Source organism: Lutjanus erythropterus, chromosome 20 (genome assembly GCF_056507025.1).
Source record: "Lutjanus erythropterus isolate fLutEry1 chromosome 20, fLutEry1.hap2, whole genome shotgun sequence".
Taxonomy (NCBI): Eukaryota; Metazoa; Chordata; class Actinopteri; order Lutjaniformes; family Lutjanidae; genus Lutjanus; species Lutjanus erythropterus.
Genome location: NC_139336.1, coordinates 11309006 through 11332919, shown reverse-complemented (window position 1 = coordinate 11332919; position 23914 = coordinate 11309006). Strand labels below are relative to the sequence as shown.

The window sequence follows — 23914 nt, the reverse complement described above, 5'->3', positions numbered from 1 at the left end:
CCGCCGCATACTTCCGCCGGGTTGCACGCACGCCGAAGTTCCTCTTAGCCGTCACCAGCCATCTAATCTCATTGTACCGGTGTCCCAATGAAGGTGAGCGTGGTGTGGCGTCGTTCTCTGTTTACCTGAGACACCTGTACCCGTGTTGTTAACACACACACACACACACACACACTCACGTCCGCCCTCCGGCCGAGAGAGGACGAAAACCAGACTGCTACAAGGTCAGTGACAAGAACGAGGCGAGCTAGCCGCGGCTAACAACTTACTAACCCTGTCCTCCTTTAAACGTTAGCTAGTTAGTATTACCTGTCACGTCGGGACACCGTGTGCCGGTTTTATTAGTTTGAGTGGAAGTTGGTGCTGCTGTTAAGTTACCGCAAGCATTAGCGTCTGCTGTAGCAGGTGTTTCCCATAGAGAGCTGCACCTGTGACTTTATTACCTTTAACCTGTAACTACTGCTGCTGTCACCTGTGTGTGTCTGTGTGTGTGTAGGATGAAGGGGCTCCCGGTGCTGTCCCTGCTCCTCTGGGTGTGTGCCGTCTACTTTGTGGGTATCTACCTGTTTGTGGGTGGCTTCCTGCTGGTTAGGCTGGAGGTGAACAGGACCAGTACCTGCGGAGACGTGCTGCAGCCCGGCGGGGAGCCAGGGGACTTCTGCCGCGCCCAGCCGCGGTTCCGCAGGGCTGTCCTCCTCATCATCGACGCCCTCAAGATCGACTTCGCCCGGTTCGACCCCAACAACACGGCGCCCAGACCCTACGAGAACAAGCTGCCCGTGCTGGAGGAGACCGTCTCAGTCAGGCCTTCTCACAGCCGCCTGTACCCCTTCCGTGCCGACCCGCCCACGACCACCATGCAGAGGATCAAGGGCTTCACCACTGGCTCCCTGCCTACTTTTGTAGATGTAGGGAATAACTTCGCTTCTAGTGCCATCCTGGAGGACAACCTCATCCACCAGTTTGGGCAAGTGGGTGAGTAGTTACACAGTTATAGTATACTACATTACTCCAATTTAGAATACACTGACATTATTTGTAGGACAGCAGAGAAGAATATGCCCAGAAAATTGGTTATCAAAGAGAAAAAAACAAACATATACATGTGCAGTTGTGGAAAGTAAAATAAAACCAGCTGCATGCAGGGGCATTACGGTGTCTCTGCTGGAAGTGCAACCTAGAGGACACTTTATCACATTTTCTGGCTCAATGGGCCTTCATACAGGAGACGTAATCATGTTTGATTCACAGTGGGGCATCTAAGAGGGCACAGTTGTCACGATCGCCCCTACTGCCCCTTCCTAATTTAAATACGTTTTAGTCTCACAGTTTTATAGACACCTGAGGTGGAGTATGTACATCAAATCAATGGGTAGGGGTAGTCAGTTGCACTGACTCACTGTTCCATCCACATGTGGACCTTGGTCCTGGCTTTGAGAATAGGTCAGGACAGATATTTCCAGCAGCAAAACAAAGACTGTTTTGGATTTTAGTGCAGAGGAGCATTAAAGAGAGAGAGAGAGCTGATATTGTATATATTGTAAAAGTCTGATATACCAGCTAGAGTGATCATTTTAACTCGAACCATGATCTTACCTTAAACCTCACCATGTGTTTTTTTTGTCCATGAAGCTGCCCAGATCTTAACCACAGCATTGTCACATTATAAAACAGAATTAGTTAGTTCAATTAAGAAATAACACGCATACATCTTGCAAGAGTTTTGCAAATCTTGGATTCCCCTCTAGGAAAACATTTTCCCAAGTGAAACTTTGAAAAGTAGATATGTCATAACCCAACTTAAAATGCTGTTTCTAGTTAGCTAACAAATGATTTTAGCTCTGTGTCACTGAAAGTAAAAGATTAAGTGTTGGGTGGATGTTATGATATGATATGTTAGCACATGGCATATTGTTTTTTACAGGAAGATAGATAGATAGATTTTGACATGAGAATACAATGAAATTGGTATTGTTTTCAGCATATATTATTAAATGGGCGCACAGTTTGACCAGAGATGCAATCTAAAGGATTTTAACAGCATTTTTGATTCATATCCACTTTAAAGCCATCTCACATTTTTACTTGTGAAAAATGAAAAATGAAAAATAATCCAGCGAGTTATATAACCCTACAGACATGTTTGTTCTGCATACGTTGTGCTCAATCACATCTCAAAATCTGTCAAATCTAATGTGAGAATGTGTCGGAATAAACTAATAATCTTCTATGATTTAGACTGATTTATTTAAATGTGTATGTCCCTTCATAGGAAAACGGGTGGTGTTCATGGGTGATGACACTTGGGAGAGTCTTTTTCCTAAGAGGTTTCACCGATCTCTGCCCTTCCCCTCATTCAATGTCAAGGATCTGCACACGGTGGACAATGGGATCCTCCAGCACCTTTACACAACTAGTATGTATTTGGTTAATATGATTTGATTGTACCATGATCTTCAGCAACTAGTATGCAAAGTAGTGGGTGCATCTCTTTATTCTGTACTCTTCTTGTATTGTATTTGCGCTGCATATCTCTCCGTCTGTCACTTGCTGTTGGTTTTGACAGTGGTGGGGGATGACTGGGACGTCCTGGTAGCTCATTTCCTCGGAGTGGATCACTGTGGTCACAGGTTTGGTCCCGACCACCCAGCCATGGCTGACAAGCTCACCCAGATGGACGGAGTCATCAGGTCAGACAACAGTACAGCTGCTACAGGCTTGTTTGACAACGTCCCCCAGCTGTAATCCCCATCATGTGCTGTCATAGTGCACCTGTAGTACTGTCAATGTGTCATGTCCCTTAGTTAATTAGTATTTATTGGGGGATGCTGAGACAGATAATCATTAAAAAGGCGAAATTTAACAAAACAATACATAGGGAGGATATTTAATGCTAAAAAATGAGCAGGTGTATAAAGTGTAAAGCTTCACTAGCACTATTAGCCATTTTGTAAGAAGTAAAATTGTTGAATGTCTCAATTGTTAACACTGTTAATAATTAAACATTAAAACGATCAATTCCACACCTGAGAAATCATGAATTTAATCTAATTAATCTCTTCTGACCACATTCATCCTTTGACTCCAGGTCTGTGATTGACCGTCTGCAGAATGACACCCTCTTAGTGGTGATGGGAGATCACGGGATGACAGACACCGGAGATCACGGTGGAGAAAGTCAGAAGGAGACCGACGCTGCGATCTTCCTCTACAGTCCTTCCCCTCTGTTTCCTGCACCACCGTCCCAGGTTCGTGAAGTAGTGTCCTTTTTTTGCGGTGAGCTTTAACATGAGATAATTTAATTTAGTCATGCAAAGGAAGGAAATGAGAAAAAGCATTTTATTTTGTGGTCTAAACTCATACAGCACTTTGGAGACAAGCGTCTGACAAATGAATAAAATTAAATGCAACAGTATTTAATACAGTTTTCTAGAAGCTTTATATAGTTATTATTAGGGCTGGACACTTAAATCAAAATATGCACAATCACAATATACAACCTGCATTTTTTGATAAATGTGGAAAGGAAAAATGTGCAACAAAACATCATTATAATGATGTATTGTGGTGCTGCAGCAATGCCCCGACCTCCAGATCTTGTTCTCCAGATTGTTTGGTGGAGACCCCAACTAAATGCCAAATCGTCATGATTTTGATAGTTTATTTCAGTTTAAATGAACATTTTGATGCAGAAATTATTGTTACCACCAATCGTGAATCATAGCGACATCGCAACATCTGTCAAAGTAATTGCAGTGTGATTTAAAAATTATTATTATTTGTTTTTTTACCATATTGTAGAGCAATAACAAACTAAATCACAGGTCTATGTAAACAAAAATCCTAATTAAAGTCATAAGACTTAAAACCCTCAGTAACCACTTGAAAAGCATAGAAATTATATGAATTAGTAGGAATCAACAGTAATGATACAAAAAAATTACAAAATTGTAATAATAGCTAATTAATTATAGGCCAGTTTACCCCGAAATCAAAAATAAATACTTACCTGTAGTGCCATTTATCTGTCTAGATTGTTTTGGTGTGAGGTGCAGAGTTTTGGAGATATTGGTTAAAGAGATTTCATTTAAAAGATTTGAAAAACCAAATAGCAGTTTCTCTTTCGTTGTGACCAGTTTCATGTAGTATATTTTAGTGTGTTTTCTTTCTACCATCTGCTAAATGCATCACTATGCAGAAAGAAGTGTACATCTACTCGCAGACGTGAGGCACACGCTCATGAAGGTGCAGGATGTAAACATTAATTGTATCTCTTTCAACTGAGCTGTAGCCTTTTTTCCGTGAGTAGATTCACACTTCCCTAAGCTCAGTGATGTGGTTGGCAGGTGCAGTTGGGTAGAAAGAAAGAAGTTTCTGCTTGAAACTGCTCACACCAAGCTCTGCGGATCATCTTGAGTAACCAAATCATGATTTCTGCAAAGACTCATTGCTGTTGAGTTTTTCAAATGTATTTTGGTGCTTTGAGCATCACAAGCCGAGTGCCATCTGTCTAGTTCTATCAGAAAGAAGGCAGACACCTCTATGGTTTATATCTCCAAAACTCAACAACTCATAGCAAAGCGGGTACAGGACAGGTAAGAGGAAAAATATGTGTATATGCAGTTTTTGATTTTGGGTTGAACTGTCCCTTTAATATCAGATATCCTGTATTGTCTCAGCTAAAGGCCTGATTTCAGTAATGGGTTAACTAGATGTAAATTAAAAACAGAGTGAGAGATAAACAGCGTTTTAGACTGCTGAAAGTTTAAGGAGCAGATTCATTATTTTCTGTTCATGACTGGCAGAAAGAAACTTTTGACTCCTGGACCTTTTTAAAGAATATAAAGAGCTGTCAAACAACAGATTTGGTCCGCAAATGAGCTGCTAAGGAACCAGAGGAAAATCCTGTGACTATTTGATTTCGTGACTATTTTTTTTATTTGCATGTTGATATTTCTTCTTATTTTATCAGCAACTGTCAGTTTACTTTGCATTTATCTTGCCAAATCAACAGAGTGTTTGCTGTGTTATGAATATGAAACATCAAACCATCCACGCATGATTGTTTCTGTTCACGGTCGGCTGTGCAGTTCCCCAAATCCTCTAAATGGATGCTGGCAGGTGGTCTCCGCCTTTCCAGGGATAAAAGTAGATCTCTCACTGGAAATGTGAACTTCAGCACTGATTTTCATGATTGCGGTTTAATTGAAACATCATACAATGCATTTTTGGTAAAACACGATCATAATATGAGTACACAGAAATGGTACTACTATGAGGAAAGGGAAGATTATTAGACGTGATGTCTTATGAGACAACCCATTATTCAGCAGTCAGTTATTTTTCACAAGGAGTGAACAGATCCACCAAACACACCACTGCAGTGGTGGCTTGTGTTAACTGAGCCAATTATTTACAGTCTGCTTGCAGTTCAGGGACTTTGCCAACTTTTGGGGATTTTTTGCAGTTAGTTGCTCAAAATTCCACTCTTTGCCTGTAATTACTATACTTGCAGTTGCAACAAGCATATATAAACCTGCCAGACAGTTACCATCATCATAGTGCAACTGGAAATGCTCTCAGAAAAAGCAATCTGCAAGCGCAAAGTTCATGTTTAATATTATTGCATGTTCTCATGAAGCTTAAAGTTTGATTATTTTTCCTTCATCTCTCTGGTGGATTTTATTGCAGATAGTTCACATTTGGATGCATGTAGTTAGGTTTCCATAGAAGAAAAAAGCATTTTTACAGCCCTCCATAGCAACTACTTCATGACTTATTCCTTGCTGCACCCTTCTACCAATTCTTATGAAAATGAGGCCAGTTGTTTTTCCATAATCCTGCTACAAACAGACAAATGGCAAAATAAACGGCACTGAAAAAATAACCTCCATGGTTGAGGTTAAAGTAAACTTTACCAGCCGATTTTCTTCATCCTCTGAAAACAAAATCTCAATTTTCATCCTTTGCTATTTATAAATTACAGATGAGTTGCACAAAGTTTGCTCAGTTTATGTATAAAAAGAACAAGCTTCTCTTAAAGTTTCACAGGAAGAAAAACCTTCTGCTTTTAAAAGTTAATTCTGTTTTTGATTATTTACTATTACCAGTCCTCTTAACCAGGGCTGTGCAATGAGCCATACAAACATTTTGCCTCAAAAAATACACTGTAAACATATAAGGTTGTAGCAGCACAAATTCTCAGTACAATGGAATGAACAAGGGTGTACTTTAGTGTTTATGAATTCAACTTTTCTTTTGTAATATGACAATTGAGTTCATTCTTCTTTCAAAAGTTACAAAGTCTCACTTAAAGCTCACTAAAACTAGATGAAATTGAAAAAAAAAAAAAACACTTTCGAAAAAGCGAATTAATTGATAATAACTGAAGACTGAGATGAACAAACCTACTCTGGAAACTAACTGAAACTAAACTGAACTGAAAACAAAAATGGAAAAATAAGAAGCTATAGTAACTCTGGTAGTTATCCCTTTATTAACACTGATTTTCTCATGTTTGCAGAGTGAACCAGAAGTGGTTCCCCAGACAGACCTGGTGCCCACCCTGGCTCTGCTGCTGGGAGTTCCCATCCCGTACAGCAACGTGGGGCAGGTTCTCCTGCCTTTGTTCCCCTCTCATGGGCAGACAGAAGATGCAGTTGGAGGTCTCAGCCAGCTGGAGGCGCTGTGGATCAACGCAAAACAGGTACTCTGCTTATTGAGGAGCTGTCAAATACCATTTTTTTTGTTTCCACATAGAAAATGCTTCAGACTTGACATATCCTGGAGCATGTTCTGTAATTTTGTGTATTTAACTAACTCATGCGACTCTTGTGTCTCTGAAGGTCAACCGTTTCCTGGAGACGTATTCTGGCATGGCCAAAGATATCCCTCCAGAGAGCCTCTCTCAGCTGAAGGATCAGTTCTCCTGCCTCTCCTCTGAGTACCTCACCTCGATCAGAGAGGGTCGCTCACCCTCCCCGCTGCTGGCCGCCTCCCTGCAGGCCTACCTCACCTCCGTCAGAGACACCTGCCGCGCCACCTGGGCTCGATTCAACCCGCTGAAGATGGCAGTGGGTTTGGCCATCCTGGCATTCGCCTGCTTGACATGTTTCATCCTGTCTGAGCTGTCCCTCGTGCTGATGAGGGAGAACAGCCCCGGACTGAAGGCCCCAGTCGTTGTGGCCCTAACGGTGGGGTGTTGCGTGGCTGCCAGTCAGCTGCTCACACAGGGCTACGTCGAGGTGGCGTGGTGCCTGGCAGCTGCCGCCCTCAGCTCTGAGGTTCTGTTTCTCTGGAGAGCTCATCGATCTAGAGCCATCACTGTGGCGAAGAATGGATCTAAAGCTCCAAAGTGCACTAGCTGGCTGACCCCACGCCGCCTCCTCATCCCCCCGCTCTTGGTGCCGCTCCTTCGCTGTGCCTCCCTGCTCTCAGATAGCTACGTGATCGCAGAAGGCCGTGCCGTGACCTTCCTGGTGTTCTCTCTGGCTCTTTATATTCCCATCCGTCTCAACTGGGACGGCCTGCTCCTGCCTCCCAGCCATGATCCTCTGAAGGCTGCAGGGCTCCTGCCAGCCGCAGCCTTGCCCCCATCAACTGTTAGAAAAGAAAGCAGCACGCTACTCGCCTGCTTAGGCCTCCTTATCGGCAGCCTCTACCTCTCCCTCTCCTTCCACGGCTGTCGGGAAGAACAGGGTTCCTGTGAGCCGTCGCCGTTCCTCTCGCCTCTATCCCGGCTGCAGGACAACCAGCTGAAGAACCTCCACTACGTCCTCTCTGTCTGCTCCCTGGGCTTGTGGACGTACCTGCTGCGACGCTGCCTCCGCCATTATGGTAACCTCAACTCCTCGGGCGGGACGGTGTTCACGGCCCGCTGGATCCTGCCGCTGCTGTCTGTGTGCTTGGCACTCCACTGGGCCGTAGGCGCCACTCCGGAGGACAGCTTCAGGAATTTGGCCGAGCTGATCGGCTTGGCGCAGCTGGCGCTCCCCAGGGCCGCCTTCGTCCTCCTGGGACTGGGGGTGCTGCTCATCTGGCTCAACCCTCTCACCGTGTTCGTGAAGACTAGAGCGGCAACATCAGCCAGAGGTTCGACCCTGCCCCCACCCCGCTACAGAGCCAGCACCGGCATCAGCCCCCAAGCTGAGCTGCACCACCTCATCCCGCAGATCTACCAGCGCATGCGTCGTTCTCTGGATGACGGAGAGTTCAGCGGCGGTGCTGAGGTGGGCAGCAGGCCCGCTGTGGAGGCCTACGGACTGGGAACTGTCTACTCTGCCCCTTTGCTGCTGTTTTGTGGCCTGCTGGGAATTGGCCTGCTGCTGCTGCACCCAGAGGGCATGGCTCTGTCTTTCCTCCTGCTGCTACTCGAAATGGGAGCTCTGTTGCACATCCACGCCTCCTCCACCACTCTCAGTGGCCTACATGGAACATATGCTGGTGAGATTCTCAGAATGTGTAGTTTGTTTGTACCTTATGACATGGGCTATCACTTTTTTCTTTACTCTGCTCACACTCCTTTGATTGTTCCCCGTCAGGCGGCTTTAATGTGCCCTGGACTCCAGTGGTGCTGTGGTCCCTGGCTGCCACCCAGTTCTTCCACGCCACAGGTCACCTTCCCACCTTCTCCTCCATCCAGTGGGGCGCTGCCTTCGTAGGATTCCCTGATGGACCCGTTGGCACCCTACTGCCCGCCTTGCTGGTCACCCTCAACACTTTCGCCTCATACATCTTGTTTGCAGGTACGTCTAAACAGAGAGGCAGCAATAAATGGACTGGTGAGTTTAATATGATTTTTAAAAATCATGATCCTTTAGGGAAATTAGGCTGTTGGATCTGCAAAAGAAAAAGGATTCAGCTGGGACAAAAGCAAGGCATGATATAAACAAAGAATGAGAAAATGCATTAAGAAATAGAAAGCCAATTGTCATTTTTAGGAGGCACACGGGAGACTTTGAGGCAAGACAGCAGGTCAGCAGTATATACCACATAGAAATATAGGTAGATATTTATATACTCTAAAAGCTAGAACCTGAATATTAATTTGAGATGCAGCTCAACATTCTGTGTCATTTTTTTCTAGTCATAAATCTGCACTAAACATTGTGATTTATTTTGGGTTGATGCCATTTATTACACAGATTTGGGGCAGATTTTAACCACTTTTGACCATGTAAGAATTAATAAATACTAGATCAAGACATCAAAAACTTAGGAACACCACAGAGAAAATCATGCTTTGATTTGGTACAAAACTGCATGTTTTTTGCACAAAACTACTAAGATTAGCATTTCTCAAAAGTGGAGACTCTTGGGTGCCCAGAATCCATTTGTATTCAGACATCCTTGGGTGAGAGAGTCAAGGGACCCCTTTGAAAATTTCCATGCCAATTTTTCCCACGCCAAAATAAATAATAAAGCCTAGCTTTGAAGTGTTATTTAGCTCCCTTCCAGACAACCTGACCCCAGAATCTTAACTGTGGCTTTTAAACTGAGCCAGCTACAGCCTCTGCAAGACATGGATGACTCCAGAGTTGAGGAGGTTAAGTAAATTTGAATAAAATTTTTAAAATACAATTCTCAATGAATATTTTATACATTACTGCTGACTATTGGAACACGGTGTTCCCTGTAAAATCTCTAAACTTCCTTAAAATGATGGCACAATAAGCTGTTAAAGTAAAAAAAAAAAACCTGTATTATTTTGACAAACACATAACCTATTTGTTATTTGCAACAAAATAACAATAAAACAAAATATAAGTCCCATAAATGCAGCATATTGAAACATTAAATGTCACTGCGAACTTCATGTAATACAGCCATTATAAGAAAATTAATTTTTAAGACTAAGTCGAGATCAAGTTAAGAGTACACAGTTTTACTCTTTGATTTGTGTATTGAATGTTGCACCAGACATCAAGGATTATCTCTTTGGTGTCAAGGGTGCAATCTTGGCAAGTGCTGTTAAAAATACTGTCCCATCTATGCTTAAAATCTATTGAAGGTGAAATTAAAGTGACATATTTGGGAATATTTGAGTTATATTTGCTAAAATATTTATTCTTCACATTGTTAGAATATATACAATACATCAATGCAGTCATGTGTTTTTTTCCCCCCAGGAAATTAGATGATACAGAATTTATATCATTCAACACAGCTGTATAAAATCTCAGTGAATCACATAATGCATCAGTGAGAGTTCAGCTCGGTTGGTGAAGCAGACATCACAGCAGAGAGTTAAGTGCCAAAGTAGTTGCAGTTAGTTATTGATTCACTTTCTGTTAGATCAGTACAACACAGACAAAAATTAGATATAATGCAGGGACAAACTGAGAGTCAATAGAATTAATCTAGAAAGAAATTAAATCAAACAAAGAAGCTAATTCCTGATTCGTATTTGTGTCCATGTCTCACTGCCTTCAGTTGGCTGCCCGTTGCTGCTGTTCTGGCCTCTGGTGTGCGAGGTACGTGGCAGCAGGGGAGGAAGAGCCTGTGGGGAAGAAGGAGAGGATGCTGTGATGGAGATGAGACTGAGAGAAAACCCCCAGCAGTTCAGCTCTGCTCTGCTACAACTCTCAACACGCTACCTCTTTATTCTTGGTGCACAGGTACAACCAAAGACCATTTAGATTCACTAGATTATCATCTGTTACAAGTTAAATGTTTGCTAGATCACTGATCTGCAAGATGCTCAATTTTTATTGTATTTTATTTTTTCCATCACTCTTTGGTGCATCTCTTCACAGGTCTTTGCGTCAGTCTGTGCAGCTGCTATCCTCAGGAGACACCTAATGGTGTGGAAGGTTTTCGCACCCAAGTAAGTGCCTGAATGGATTTTCCAGCTCACACAAACTCACTAACAGTAAAGGCTTTTGAGGATATGTAACTGCCAGCAACTCACTTTACCAGGGTGAATGCACATTAGTGAACGTCTGCTTTTCTGTAGACAACAATTGTAAGAGATACATATTTACATCAGCTCACTTTTAAAGGAAGAATTCCTGCCTTTATTTTTATGGTTATGTCTCTGTGCTTTTCAGTGTGTGTCTAGTGGATACTAGTAAACCAAAATCTGAAACAAAAATATTGTTGCCAAATAATTTTAATTCTGCAAAAGAAAGCTCTTCTGGTTAGGTTTAGGGTAAAAAACAGCTGTTAACCTTAAAAGCTTTCTGGCAGAAAGCTTGTCTTGGTTAGGTTAAGGTTAAAAATCAGCTCTTGGAAGAAGTTATCCTTCAGTGGTTTCTGCCAGAAAGCTTGTCTTAGTCAGATTTAGGGTAAATATCAGCTGTCAGGAAAAGTTAGTCTTCAACAGTTTCTGCCAGAAAGCCCTTCTAGGATTAGAGTGAAAAAAAATAGCTGTTGGGAAAAGTTAGCCTTTAACAGTTTCTGCCAGAAAGCCCTTCTTGGAAAGGTTTAGGGTAGAAATCAGCTGTTGGGAGAAGTTAACCATCGTTCCTTTTTGCCATACAGGCCCTCTTAGTTAGGTTCGGGTGAGGGAAAAAAAATCCTGGTTTGTGTTAAAATAGCAAGAATATTGCCAGAAAGGGCTTTCTGGCAGAAAGCCCCAAAGGCTAAGTTCTTCCATGTGCTCTAATAAAAGATAGAGATTAGTATTTTGTACGTAACTGTACATTTACTTGAACTTGAAACTTGAAATAAAAGTATATATAGTATTTGGTCTTGGAGCTGCATTTTATGATTGTCAGCGTATTAATATTAGATTATCTAGCAGAGATGTACTATATTATAATATTATGCATTGTGAAGGCACTATTAGTATATACATTTTAAAATTACAGTCATCATTTTAAGTTTTAAAAAGTTGGACCTTCAGTTGAAATTACAAAGCTGGAATTATTTTAGCCTGTGTATCTCTTGCCAGTTATGACAGACTTCTCTCTGTCCCGCTTCCAGATTAATGTTTGAGGCCTCAGGGTTCCTGGTGAGCAGCGTGTCCCTGCTGATCGGGGTCACACTGGTGCTGAGAGTAGACGTGGCCGTTGGCCTCTGGTTTAAGAGACTCATCCCCGATGCATCCAGGTAGCGACGGTGCTGCTGCTGCTGCTTTACCACAGAAGCCCACCAGAGCTCACTGTGCCACAGAGAAAACGGACATGGTGGTCACTGTAAAGTTTTTATATGGACCTCTCACAAAACAAACGTTGCCATCTGTGTTCTCGATAAGGATCACCACAAACATGTCATGTGAGGTTACCTCTACTGTAAGTCTTCTGAGGGCTACATGGTGCAGTGACGACACTAAGGCCATCAACCTTTTCAGCCAGAGGGACACTAAGACATCAAATCTTGGACTTACCGAACTCTGAGTATCTGGACTCACTTTGAAATTGTGCTTTTTTTCTTTTTTTTTTTACAGTGATGAGATGATAAGCTAGTAATCCACCTCACGCCGCTGATGAGGTTGAAACGGCTTTTGAGGTCGTACGTGTTTCGAAAGAGCAGTGTCTGAATGTTTCTCCTGAACTCCTGTTTTCTAACCTACAGTATGGATGAAGCCTTCTAAGCTCTCCCAAGCCAGACAGTCTTGCAAGTGGTTCATAGTGCAGCAGTCAAAAAGCTTCACTAAATATGATTTACACCAGCTACATGACTGTCACAGCTGGCCCGCAACTTCAGCTTTCAAACAAAATTGGCCTTTGACAGTTTTTTCCCACTTCATAACTGAGGCTGACATACATGTATGGGCAACGAAATCGCTGATTTATCAGTTTGTTATGAAGAGAAAATTAAAAAAAAAAACACTGACAGTGAAATGTACACTTCAGCCGTTTAGCTGAGTGATTTACAATCAAACTGTGACTCTCCAGCGACAGAATAACCACTTAAAAGCCAATCTGCCACCTATGGAAGATGATGTTTGCTAGTGTGTTGGAAAAAAAAGATGCTATAAGTCATTATAATGAGATGCTTTCTCAAAATAATGAAAAATTCTGACAAAATAATGAGTTAGCATATCAAAATAATGTGTAGCATCTCAAAATCTTAAGAAACTTTCTTAAAATGAGCTAATATCTCAAAATAATGAGTTTGATACATTATTTTGAGATACTAATGCTATTTTGAGATACCTTTGCATTATTTTGGGATCCTAACTCATTATTGTGAGATACAAACTCATTATTTTGACATACTGAGTCATCATTTTGATGACGTTTCTCATTTTGATGACCTGCAGGATCATTTTCTTTCTCATCACATTAGTGGAATTGGGCTTCCATATACACCTGATGTCTGGAGCAACTTCACAGCCCGGTCTACTCCGTTGGTGAAATCCATCCAAGTGCATTACAGCATGTCTGTCATCTAAGTGTCTGCTGGAGGAACTTTTCCATTTTTTTGTATGTTTTGTACTTTCAAGATGCTGAAATAACCAGTGTATCTGGTTACTGCCAATTCATATTAGTCTTACGTGCAGTTTTTTTTTTCTTTTTACACAGTTTGGGGTTCTTAATCTGTTGTGGTCTTTTTTTTTTAGGGTTCTGATTCCTAACTCTGATGCCTATTTATAATCCAGATTTTTTTAACCACTGACATTTTTTTTAATCGCAAAAGAAACCTTTGTCTTAATTAGGCCTCACGCACCTTTTCCCCTGGAACAGGTGACTAGCTTTAAGTAATGCCTTTTTTTCGTCTATGATGTCATTAAGTTGACAGGGTCATTTAAAATCCAGGAGCTCCAGAAACACTGTTAATTTATTTCTGCAGGACGTCTGAGTCAGTGTTGGCTGTAAGATCTGTTACTGTTCTGCAGCTGTGGTCAGCAGCTGAGGCTCATTAGCTAATGCACGATATCGAAGGGATGTTGAGCTCAGGTCGAATTAGCTACAATGCAATAGTACTGTGATTCTCAGGCTGCTGTACGGGAGTGACTGGTCATTTAGAGCGGCTGCTGACATCAGCCCGAGTGATGGTTTGGCTAGGTTGTATGATGATGGAACACTTTGTTTTTTTTCTGTTCTAAAATGTTTAATATATAAATAACTGATTAATAAAGATGATTTTACATTCTGTGAAGAAAATGTAATAAAACTTTTTTACATGACATTTTGTCCTCATGATAATTTATCTTTATGGATGACAAATATTAGTACAGTTTATTCCCTGATGTGATTTATGTTTCAACTTTAAGATTATTTATTGTTGCAATGCAAACTATTTATATGGTGCATAAAAGTAATACTTAGTTTATTGATCTAACGACTTGATGGAGGAGATGGGTGCTGCCATAAGTTTTTACAACCCTTCAGTCAGGACGCTTCATTCATTATTCACTGAGGCTTTCTGCATTTCCAGTTTCCATAACTCTGGAAGTCGTCAAACATCTCACTTGTACAAACAGGCAAAGGAGAGAATATTTAATTTTCCTGTCTCAGCCTGCCTATTTAGGGAACAAATTGAAAAAATTAAAAGAGATTAAGGCATGTCGAGATATTTCTAGGTAGAAATTGCAAGAAAAAGCTCCACCTCAGGCTCAACAAGAGGTCATGTACCTCCAAATTAGTCATGAAAGATTGATTTTCACTCGTCTGCTTCTGATTCATAGGGGTAAACCATAAACATGACACTTTTCGATCCCAGAAAATGTGAGAGTGAGCTGCAAATTAAAAACCTGATTTTCCCAGTAAATATATTCATATTAAAGACTACTGACCAGCTTTGAGATACAATGAAAATCCCATTGCATTGTGCTCACAGCGTGCAATTGAAAAGGTGTCAAATCATTTATAACTTAATCAAACTTCCTGAGTGAGGATGGATTTGCAGCGGCATCAACAGACAGACCTCTGGCACGGCTGATGTGCACAATAAAAGAGAGAAATGAAATAAACGTAACAACTGAATGTGAAAAATTGAAAATCACATTCTCGATGCCAGAGATCTAAACACCTGGCGAAGTAACAAGCGAGTCATTGATATTGATCAACAGGTATTTCAAGCCGCTGCAGTTATTCTATTGTTTTTTTCTGCTACGTGGGTGTGAAAATCTAACTTTGGCTGAAAACCTTTACTCCTCTCTTATCTCAAACCCACTGGAGACAAACACACTGGGGTCAAGTATTCAGCTGTCTGGAGAATGGGAGAGATGGATGTGGGCGAGACACTTGTTTTTTAATGAAATCAAGTCCTTTTTTGTTATTATTCATTAAAATACTGTATGAAATAAAATCAAAATTTAGACAAGTTGCATTTTCACATCTTGTAGTTACAGTTATCATTTGCGCTAGAGAGGGGAGCCACAGCAGTGATCAAAAATTAACTTTTAAACTTTGAAGAAACATTCTGAAAACACTTTCCTTCTTATGTAAATGAGTATTGTGTTACTGCCATACAAAATTGTGTTATTTGAGCAAAGCGTAGAAAAAGAGACTTGTGGTTTCAGTCTAACACACAGCTTAAAAATTAGAAATGTAGGAAGAAACGGCTTCAGCAATTATGGCCTTCCATAGACTGTATCGACAAAAAGATGCTTTAATTGTTAACTGTTGTGGAGGATTTGGTGGTAAACTTGCAGATTGGAACCAACTTCCAAGCTTGTAGGAGACTTTGATGGCCGCTAATTTGGCGTAAAAAGCAAAAGGTCCTCTCTAGAGCCAACGTTTGGTTTGTCCATTGTGGTCTACTGCAGAAACATGGCAATGCAAGACAGTGGACTGTATGGAAGAGGACCCTCACCCTCTGAAGATATAAACAACTCATTCTAAGGCGATGAAAACGCAATGAATCTTATTTTCAGGTGATTATACACTAATGAAAACACACTGAGAGACACTTTAATTTTAAAACTGAGGCTCACTGGATATGTTGTGTTTGTGTTATATTGTCCATTGACTACAAATAAGTGTGTTGGTGTGTTTGGATATGTGATCAGTGTGAATAATGTCATTATTTATAATTATCATTACACCTATAAGTGCTTCTAGTCATAAAGACAACTTGAAAGAAAAAAACTTCACAGTAACTTTGAGGAAAACACCAGTAGCTGTAGCTGTCTGAAGCTTTGGATCTCTTATTATTTGGATGTGAGACACCATAATGACTGTGACGCTGTAAAGCAGATTGCCAAGCTTTCGTTCAAAGCATCAGTACTCCTCTAATTGCTCATCATTATCAGATGAGCAGCCCTTCGGACAACAATACCCCCCCATTTCAGCTTGCATCAACTATTAAAGTCAGACCAATTTGTGCTACGGGGATGGAAAAATCATCCGGCTGGCCTCTGATGTTTGTGCTCTGAGTTCAGTAAGAGGGGCTTGATCTTTCCACAGGGGACCCGACATAAAATTGTTTTGATGATACCCATCATCACTTTCTGTAGCGCCTCCGATGAGAATGAATAGAAGTTTCTCAGAGTGGATTTATGGGCCGAACATTTCCAGCCATTAGACCGCTAACTAAGGCTCAGTTACTGGATGTGTGATGGGAAACTTTGAGTCCACAGACTCCTCTGAAAAACGCCAATCAGGTTATCTGAGGTAAATTGAAAAACCTGATCATCCTCAAATGGTCTTTGAATTAGTTTTCATCTGATGTCATATGAGAGCTCTGCCTCGACTCTCTGTGATTTACCTGAGGGATTTCCGGAGGGACTGAGAAGTAAACTGGTGCTAAATTTTGGAATGTGAATAAATTTCGCTCCAAAAATTGGACGCACCAAATCGCAAAAAATACCAAATCGTACATAATGTCACTAGAGTCAACAGTGACCTCTGAGGCTGGTAACAATGAGTGTTGAGCGTGTGAACGAAATTTAAATCCAGCATGGGACTGGCGGACTCCGCCACTATCAATGAAAACTACACTATATAGACAGATAATTACAGATGTGAATTCATTTAAGGATTATTGCTGAAAAAATACTGACCATCGTGGCCGACATGGTTTGATTTCATGAAAATTAAGGATTATGACTTGAAATGGAAACAAAAAGTCTGTCTCCTTTTTAAAGTAGGTTTTTAATAGTAGCAGTGTGCTAGGCTGATGCTCCTGCAAAAGCCTGTTTGATTTGATTCAAATAAGAGAAGACATGCTGTACAATCAGATTATATGTATCTGAAAATAAATCAGATAATAATGGGTTATTAATAAACATGTTTGACGTCAGCAGGGAGTTTGAATTGGGTGACTGGTGACATAACTATTTTGCCCTATTTAACATAATTAGATGTAAAAATGGCGATAGTGGATGGGTGGGCGATTAAGTGACTATAAGACTAATAAAACTGCAGTTTTTGTTAATTTGTATTGAAACGTCCCACTACACATTTCCGAATTTATGTAATGACAGAGGCAGAGAAATCTCTTCATTAATCTGCAGGATCATTACTCATCACGGGGGTGTAATTGTTTGTGAATTTCTTTGTGTCTTTGGCACAAATCTCCATCACCGACCAGTTCTGTTCATACAGCAATCTGTCACTTGATTTCTCTTTCAAGCCACGTTTACCTGTGTGACTCAGTTCTGTTTTGTTTCCATTCAAGATTTTAGCCAACGAAGATCAGTGCAGCCACTGGAAGTCGTTTTGAGAGAGCGAGTCCAGCGTGAAAGAGAATATACAGTGTACATCACTTTAAAAGGTTTGCACAAGATTTATGCAGACTCACTTCAACTGTTGTGTTAAAAGTAACAGAATATGAATATATAATAATATTAAAAATACCGTTTACATTTCTCTGACTTCAGCTGCTTCCTGGGTACATTTCCACATAGTTTTGTATTCTGCCCGAGTAATAATGCAATCTACATTGCTGTGATAAAACACTCTTTAAAGAGACATTTTACTTAGGGATATGTGGTTTTAAAAGGCTAAAGTCAGTTTCTAGCTTGAGCTCACAGTGATAAGAAGAAAAGCTGTTTACTCATGTTTACTGAATTGAATTTTATACACTTTGGTTCATTTTAAAAGTCCATTCAGTGCACAGGGATAATATATAATGTTATACCTGAATCTGATTGCACCAATGTTTACCCTGTCAGCAGACCTGCCAGAGGGCTCAACACACTCCGAGAAGAGAGATGTTCAAAAGGAACACGTTCAAAGTAAATGGCTGAGTGCTTCTAAAAGGATTGGATACAATATGGCTTGAAATGTACAGTGAGGGTAGCAGATTATAGGCTGTGCAAGACATTATGGTATACACTCAGCTAGATGCTTAACTCCAGCCCTTATCCTAACCTTAAACCTTCTAACCTTAACATTAAAACCAAGTCAGATTCATAAAGATGAACAGTTAACAAAGAACAAACTATGTTAGACTAATAAAGAAAAGAAGGCAAGCAGGAAGGACAGCTGACAAAAACAACAACAACAAAAAAAACAACAATGACAGTTACATCAATACCTTTATACTACTAGAGTGCTTTTCAGGATACTCAGACGCTTTACATAAGTTAAAATGATCAAATAAAACACACAATAAAATATTTATAACACAAAACATTATTCGCACATTAACATTAGAAGTGTTAGAATTCCGCAGCTATTAGAGTGATTATCAGCAGTATTTTTCTGTGGGTGTTGAGACAAAAAGTGTTACAATCATCCCTGGTCTCCCCTGCTGTATTTTTATTTAATGTCAGGAAATTGGAAATTGAGACCGCTTATGAAGTTTTATTGACAGATACAATGATAGTTGCTCAGCAACTAAGATGTATCTCCAACTGTGCAGAAAGCAACAATAGAACAGTGGCAATTTCTTTGGGGTCAGTATGACCACTTATGGCTGTTACATATTATAAACAGTTCAAGGTGTAAATTAAGTCTTCTCACTGCATCATCATGCACTCCCAGCTATTTTCAGAAGGTGTCTGGTGTTTTCAGGTGAGAAAAACACCTTGGACACAGGGCCTTAAAATATCACTTGCTCCATCATTGGATCACATGTAGTCCATTAAATTAATGCCCTGCTTAGACGTATTCTTATGGTGTGTGAGACAGTTTTAACCTTATTCTTCCAGCTGCAACCAGTGCTGTTAAACTGACTTGGGAGAGAAATACATCATTCACACATCTGATCTGCAGACAGTATTAAATGATGTACTTATGAGTGCAACCATATCTTTTTTATATGGATAACATTTAGGATAACACACCAATCAGTAAGAAATAAATAATCACTTTGAATTGCACACTGTGCAATGAGCTCCACAGGACCTTGGTTAGCAGGCGGTGCTTTATCCATATTGAGCTCTTATCTGGAACATAACCTGCTCCAGAGCAGGTTAGCCATCGGCATAAGTTACAATGGTGATGTACCCCAACAAGTAGTGAAACACTGTCGTGACACTCGAACCCAGAGCTAATCCTGACGTTATCTCGCTAACCATGAATCCAGCTTTGTAGTACAGGCTCCTGGTTACTGTGGTTAATGTGTTATCCATACTGCTTGCTTGAAACATGCACATCCTAACCTCTGTAACTCTGTACTAACTCTAATTCTAATCTTAAAGGCAAAATGTGCAAAAAAAAAAAAAAACAAAAAAAAAAAAAAAAAAACAATGCGTAGACTAAAATAAAAATAACTCCTCTCAATCATGGCCCACAACCCACCAGCAGTGTGTGGCAGGGCCTGCATCCACAGAGACTCTGCCCTGCGCCTGAACCTTCTTATTTCCTTCTTATTTTACTTAACCAGCCCAAAGTTTGGCAGTTCGATTTGTAACAACAGTCCTTTCAAAAATAGAAGAAGAAGAGCATACACAAAAAAATAACTTGTTTACCCTCACATTTTACACAACACTGACGTAGACACAAACTCTGCTGGATACTTGTGATTTATTTTCAATTATAAGATTTCCAACCAAGTACAACTACTGCTATTACTGAAATAAATTCAATTTATATTACACCTTTTACTGAAATGGTGAAATTTTTAAAATTGTTGCAATAACTATTAAAATAAAATCAAAGGTGAATGTAATTTCATGTTGAGTCAATAAAACTTGATGGAAACTGTCCTGCATCCATGTAACTGACCATGAACAATCGAGTGTTTTGTAAAAGCGCCTGCCCTTTTCCAAACGGTTTCTAAGTACGACTTCCCAGATGGTTCTGTGTAACAAACCATCTGGCATGTCAAGTTAGGCAAAAATCATGTCCTGTGGCAGTCATTCTCTACATGTATTTGTTCATGTTTTACAAAGGATTTTACCTGAGCCACGTCATACAACAATAATATCACATCCATACAGTGTAAGTAGAATACAGCTGTTAAAAAATAATATTCTTTCAAACACACTGGTATCAAATTTGTCCTCGGTAATGCTTGATTTGTAAAGTTGAAGAATTGGAAACGGTACCAGGAAGGAAAATATGATATTGGAACATCTGTAATGTATACATACTGTACAAACAAGGTGTAATATGTAAAATGCACAGGTTTATTTTAATACAGGGATTATTTACACGCACACACACAAAGACAAGCATTTTTACAAACATATACTGTATGTATGCTGGATTGTCTCTGCACACTGAGATGCAGGTATAGGCTGTGCAGCCCCCACAGAGCATGAAACAAACTGGACATATTCCAGTTCAGGGTTAATGGCCTGGACTCGGTGCCTGACAGTCAAAAAGAGTGAACGTGAAAGTTTTGCGCTTGAAGTGATTTGCAGCAGCAGGGTGGGACCTGACCAATCAGCCGGGTCACAGCAGCTGCACACATAAACAACCGAAAGACACACACAAAGGAGCTGCAAGACACGACGTGTTTGCTCACAACTGCACTCGCGCTGGCGTCGGTCCTGAGGCACCTTTCTGTAGGTGAGATATGCCTCAGTGAGCTGCATCAAAAACCAAGCAGAGATTTCATTTCAAAATGCAACACGTGTAGATCCAATGAGGGGTACAATTTGTTGCATGAATGCTCTGAGTTAGCAGAGTTAATCACACACTGTAAAATGTGACGATTCTACAATCAAACTTCTGATGGCAGTTGAGGAACTTCTGAAGAGTATTTTGTAAAGTTCAGCTTTTGTGCTGAAAAAACAACTTTGTGGGAGTGAATGTGTTTTTAAGACGGTATGACTCACGTTGGAAAGACATTGTCCAAGGTCAAGGAAAGTCATGATTGTCTTTATAGTCTAATATTGCAGTCTGAGAAATGGCTCAGTGAGCTTTTAGATGCACAACAGCATCCTGATGCAAACCAAGTCTTGGAAAAACACACACATAGCACCCTCAGGAGCAAAAAAAAAAGAAATTTAAAAAGAGAGTTTCAGAGGAGACTCAGTTAATGGAAGTGAAAAAATATTACATTCGTTATGAAAAGAAGACCACATAGAATTGCCTAAATATACGGTTAGGTCTAAGAGATACAGTAATTCTGGGTAAATTTACTCCTTTTCCCATTTTCCCAGGCAGAAACTAACAAATGGCTTTGGTCAGACCCACTGTGTATTTGGTATAGTCTGAAATTATGTTAATCAGCTATATTAGACTATCATGGCCTAATTGTTGTCTGTGAGTTCAAATTGCTCAATTCAATTGCAAACATACTAATGAATATCATATTTTTCCTGCCAAATTCTGCTAATAGATCCCCTTAAACCTTAATCTTGTGTAATATTAGTTGCCACTTGTAATAATAAAAAGAGAAATCAGAAAAATGCAGGAGATGCTTCATTTTTCTGCAAAATCAATTAAAATTATGATTTTAAGTATTAACTATGTTTTAAAGTTGTCTTTTTAAAATTATGAAAGAACTTGCCTGTTAAAGCATGCCAATGCTGCATGAATAAGTGGGTCTGAGTATTGATTACAACTGTACTTTTTTCAGCATACTTAATTAATATTTAATGCCTTTCTGACAGCGTCAATCAAAAAAAAACATTATACATGAAGAGTTCATGGCTGAGTTGTTGTATTGGATTGCATGGCCACTGAGTGTATGTTATAATTCAAAAAGAGACGGCCTTAATAGTTCCTCTCCATCCCACAGAGCGTATTACTGTCCTTTAGCTCGTTTTCCACTTAACAGTTTTGTTCCCTCTCAAGCTGCTCATCAAACGCCACATCCATCCTTAGCAAGCAACTGTTTTCAGTGACAAGATCTGATACACCCACTGAATGGTACCTGTCCAGCAAACATAGTTAGCAACAAGTTGGGGAAAAATTGCTGCACATTTAGCTACTAACGAGGTGAATATTCTCCTAAGAAGTTGCTGGAGGCCTAGACTGGAGTTAGGCTGCTAATGCAGTGTAAATTTGATGTTACAGATGGTAAACACAGATGGGCAGGAGTATAATACCCATGATCTTTTGTCCAGATGGCACCAAACACACACAAGGCCACTGACGACTGCTTGATAGTGAACAATAAAACGTTCCTCTACAAAAGTGGCATAAACCACTGACATTCAAACATCAAGGGGACACTGCAAGAAAGCTCCCACTGCGAGAGAGTCCAGTGTATGTCTCTCCATATTTTCTTTTACTTTTTTCTAGTATGTTTGTTCATTTTATTTATTTTTGTACCCTGTGTAATCAGGATTTTGCTCATTGTGATGATAGAGTATACTGTGCCTCACTATAAATTGATTTTTCCCAGGGGAATGATATTATTTTGAATAGAAAGAAAACAAAAACAGACACACAATAGACAAAAGGTTAAAAAAAAAAGTGCAGAGTGGTTGTGTTTCAGTCCTTGGAGCTGAAATTGCTTGTAGGCGTTTGAAGTGTGAAAGAGAAGTATTGGCTGTGATAAGATAGCGATCTCATCCAGCATTTTGGAGTAAATATGAAAGGATCTCGTTGCAGCTTTTGAAAGCTCCGTGCTTGTGGGAAACCTCAGCTTATCATATGTCTGTGCCCTACTTTTTAAAGGTCACAGAGCTGAGAGGATCCTACACCGAACTCTTTAACGGCCAATAAATGAAACGCTGTGGTGATTTTACTTCGCCATTGACGCGCTGAAGTGGAAGAAAGACCAGACGCTGACATTACAATGGGGTAGTGATTTTCTATTGATCCCTCTAAGAATAAAAGGGCCAAAGGTCAGGTTGAGGTTCCATGCCTAATATAATTTCACAATGCATAGACTGAGTTTATTGCATTAGTTCAAATTACATCAAGTCAGAAGTCATATAGTATACTTAAAGCAACAAGTGGGAAAAAATGGGAGTATTTTAGCTTCTGAAAACATTTCTGTGTTCTGGATTTTTTTAAACAAACCCGGTTACATGCTGGAGCGGTTGTCCTCCAACACTTTACAAGCCTAATGAACTAACACACAAATGACACCCTCTCCTCAACCTCGATAACGGTCAGTTACAAACGTACCTTAAGCGACTCTCGAATGAGCTCAGCAGTTCACTTCAGCTCACTTCAGTTCCAACTACCCGAAACAAAATACCATCCTGTCACTGTCCTCTGGCTCTGGTGGCTCAAACGTGTCAGGACGTGTGCAGTGAAGCTGCTGGAGGGAGCGTCTGTGATTCGGGCCATTTTCATGTGGCAGCGGTGTTGACACTGACACAGCTGAATGTACACACCCCCAGCGTTTCAGAGCAGAGAAAACTGCTCACTTTTTCATGATTTTGACAACCAATTTTTATATAATTATCAAAATTTTTTTAAACATCTAAATTTGGGTGGTTAATAACACATGTTGCTGTGGTGTGACAAACTCAGAATACACATTAATTGTTGCTTTACAGCTAAAGTTGCTCTCCTTGATTGATTACAAGGATGTCTCTGTGCATCAAGGCTACATATTTAGTTTTATTTCCATGAAAATAATCCCCTTCATGCCTTAAAGTGGCTTAAATATAACTCTACATCTTTCCCTTCGTTTAGTATGCATGTCTATGAATATGCAAATATCTCCACCCACCCCTCAGCTGCTCGCCTACATCTTGAGCATACCTGCTCACCTTCAACTC

General features: G+C 40.4%; 1 protein-coding gene across 2 annotated transcripts; it reads left to right on the top strand.

Annotated features, from left to right (window-relative positions):
* Positions 1–13075, top strand: pigo (phosphatidylinositol glycan anchor biosynthesis, class O). 2 transcript variants are annotated; one of them, XM_084746336.1, is made up of 11 exons: positions 1–93; positions 497–975; positions 2273–2416; positions 2567–2690; positions 3089–3248; positions 6524–6706; positions 6846–8442; positions 8541–8744; positions 10432–10616; positions 10755–10825; positions 11926–13075. In XM_084746336.1, exons 2-11 carry the CDS (start codon positions 498–500, stop codon positions 12053–12055), a joined length of 3276 nt encoding a protein of 1091 aa, XP_084602462.1. In that variant the 5' UTR covers positions 1–93; position 497; the 3' UTR covers positions 12056–13075. The 2 variants fall into 2 exon arrangements, with proteins under 2 accessions (XP_084602462.1, XP_084602461.1); XM_084746335.1 differs by having other exon boundaries at positions 15–224.
* The last annotated feature ends 10839 nt before the right edge of the window (positions 13076–23914 follow it).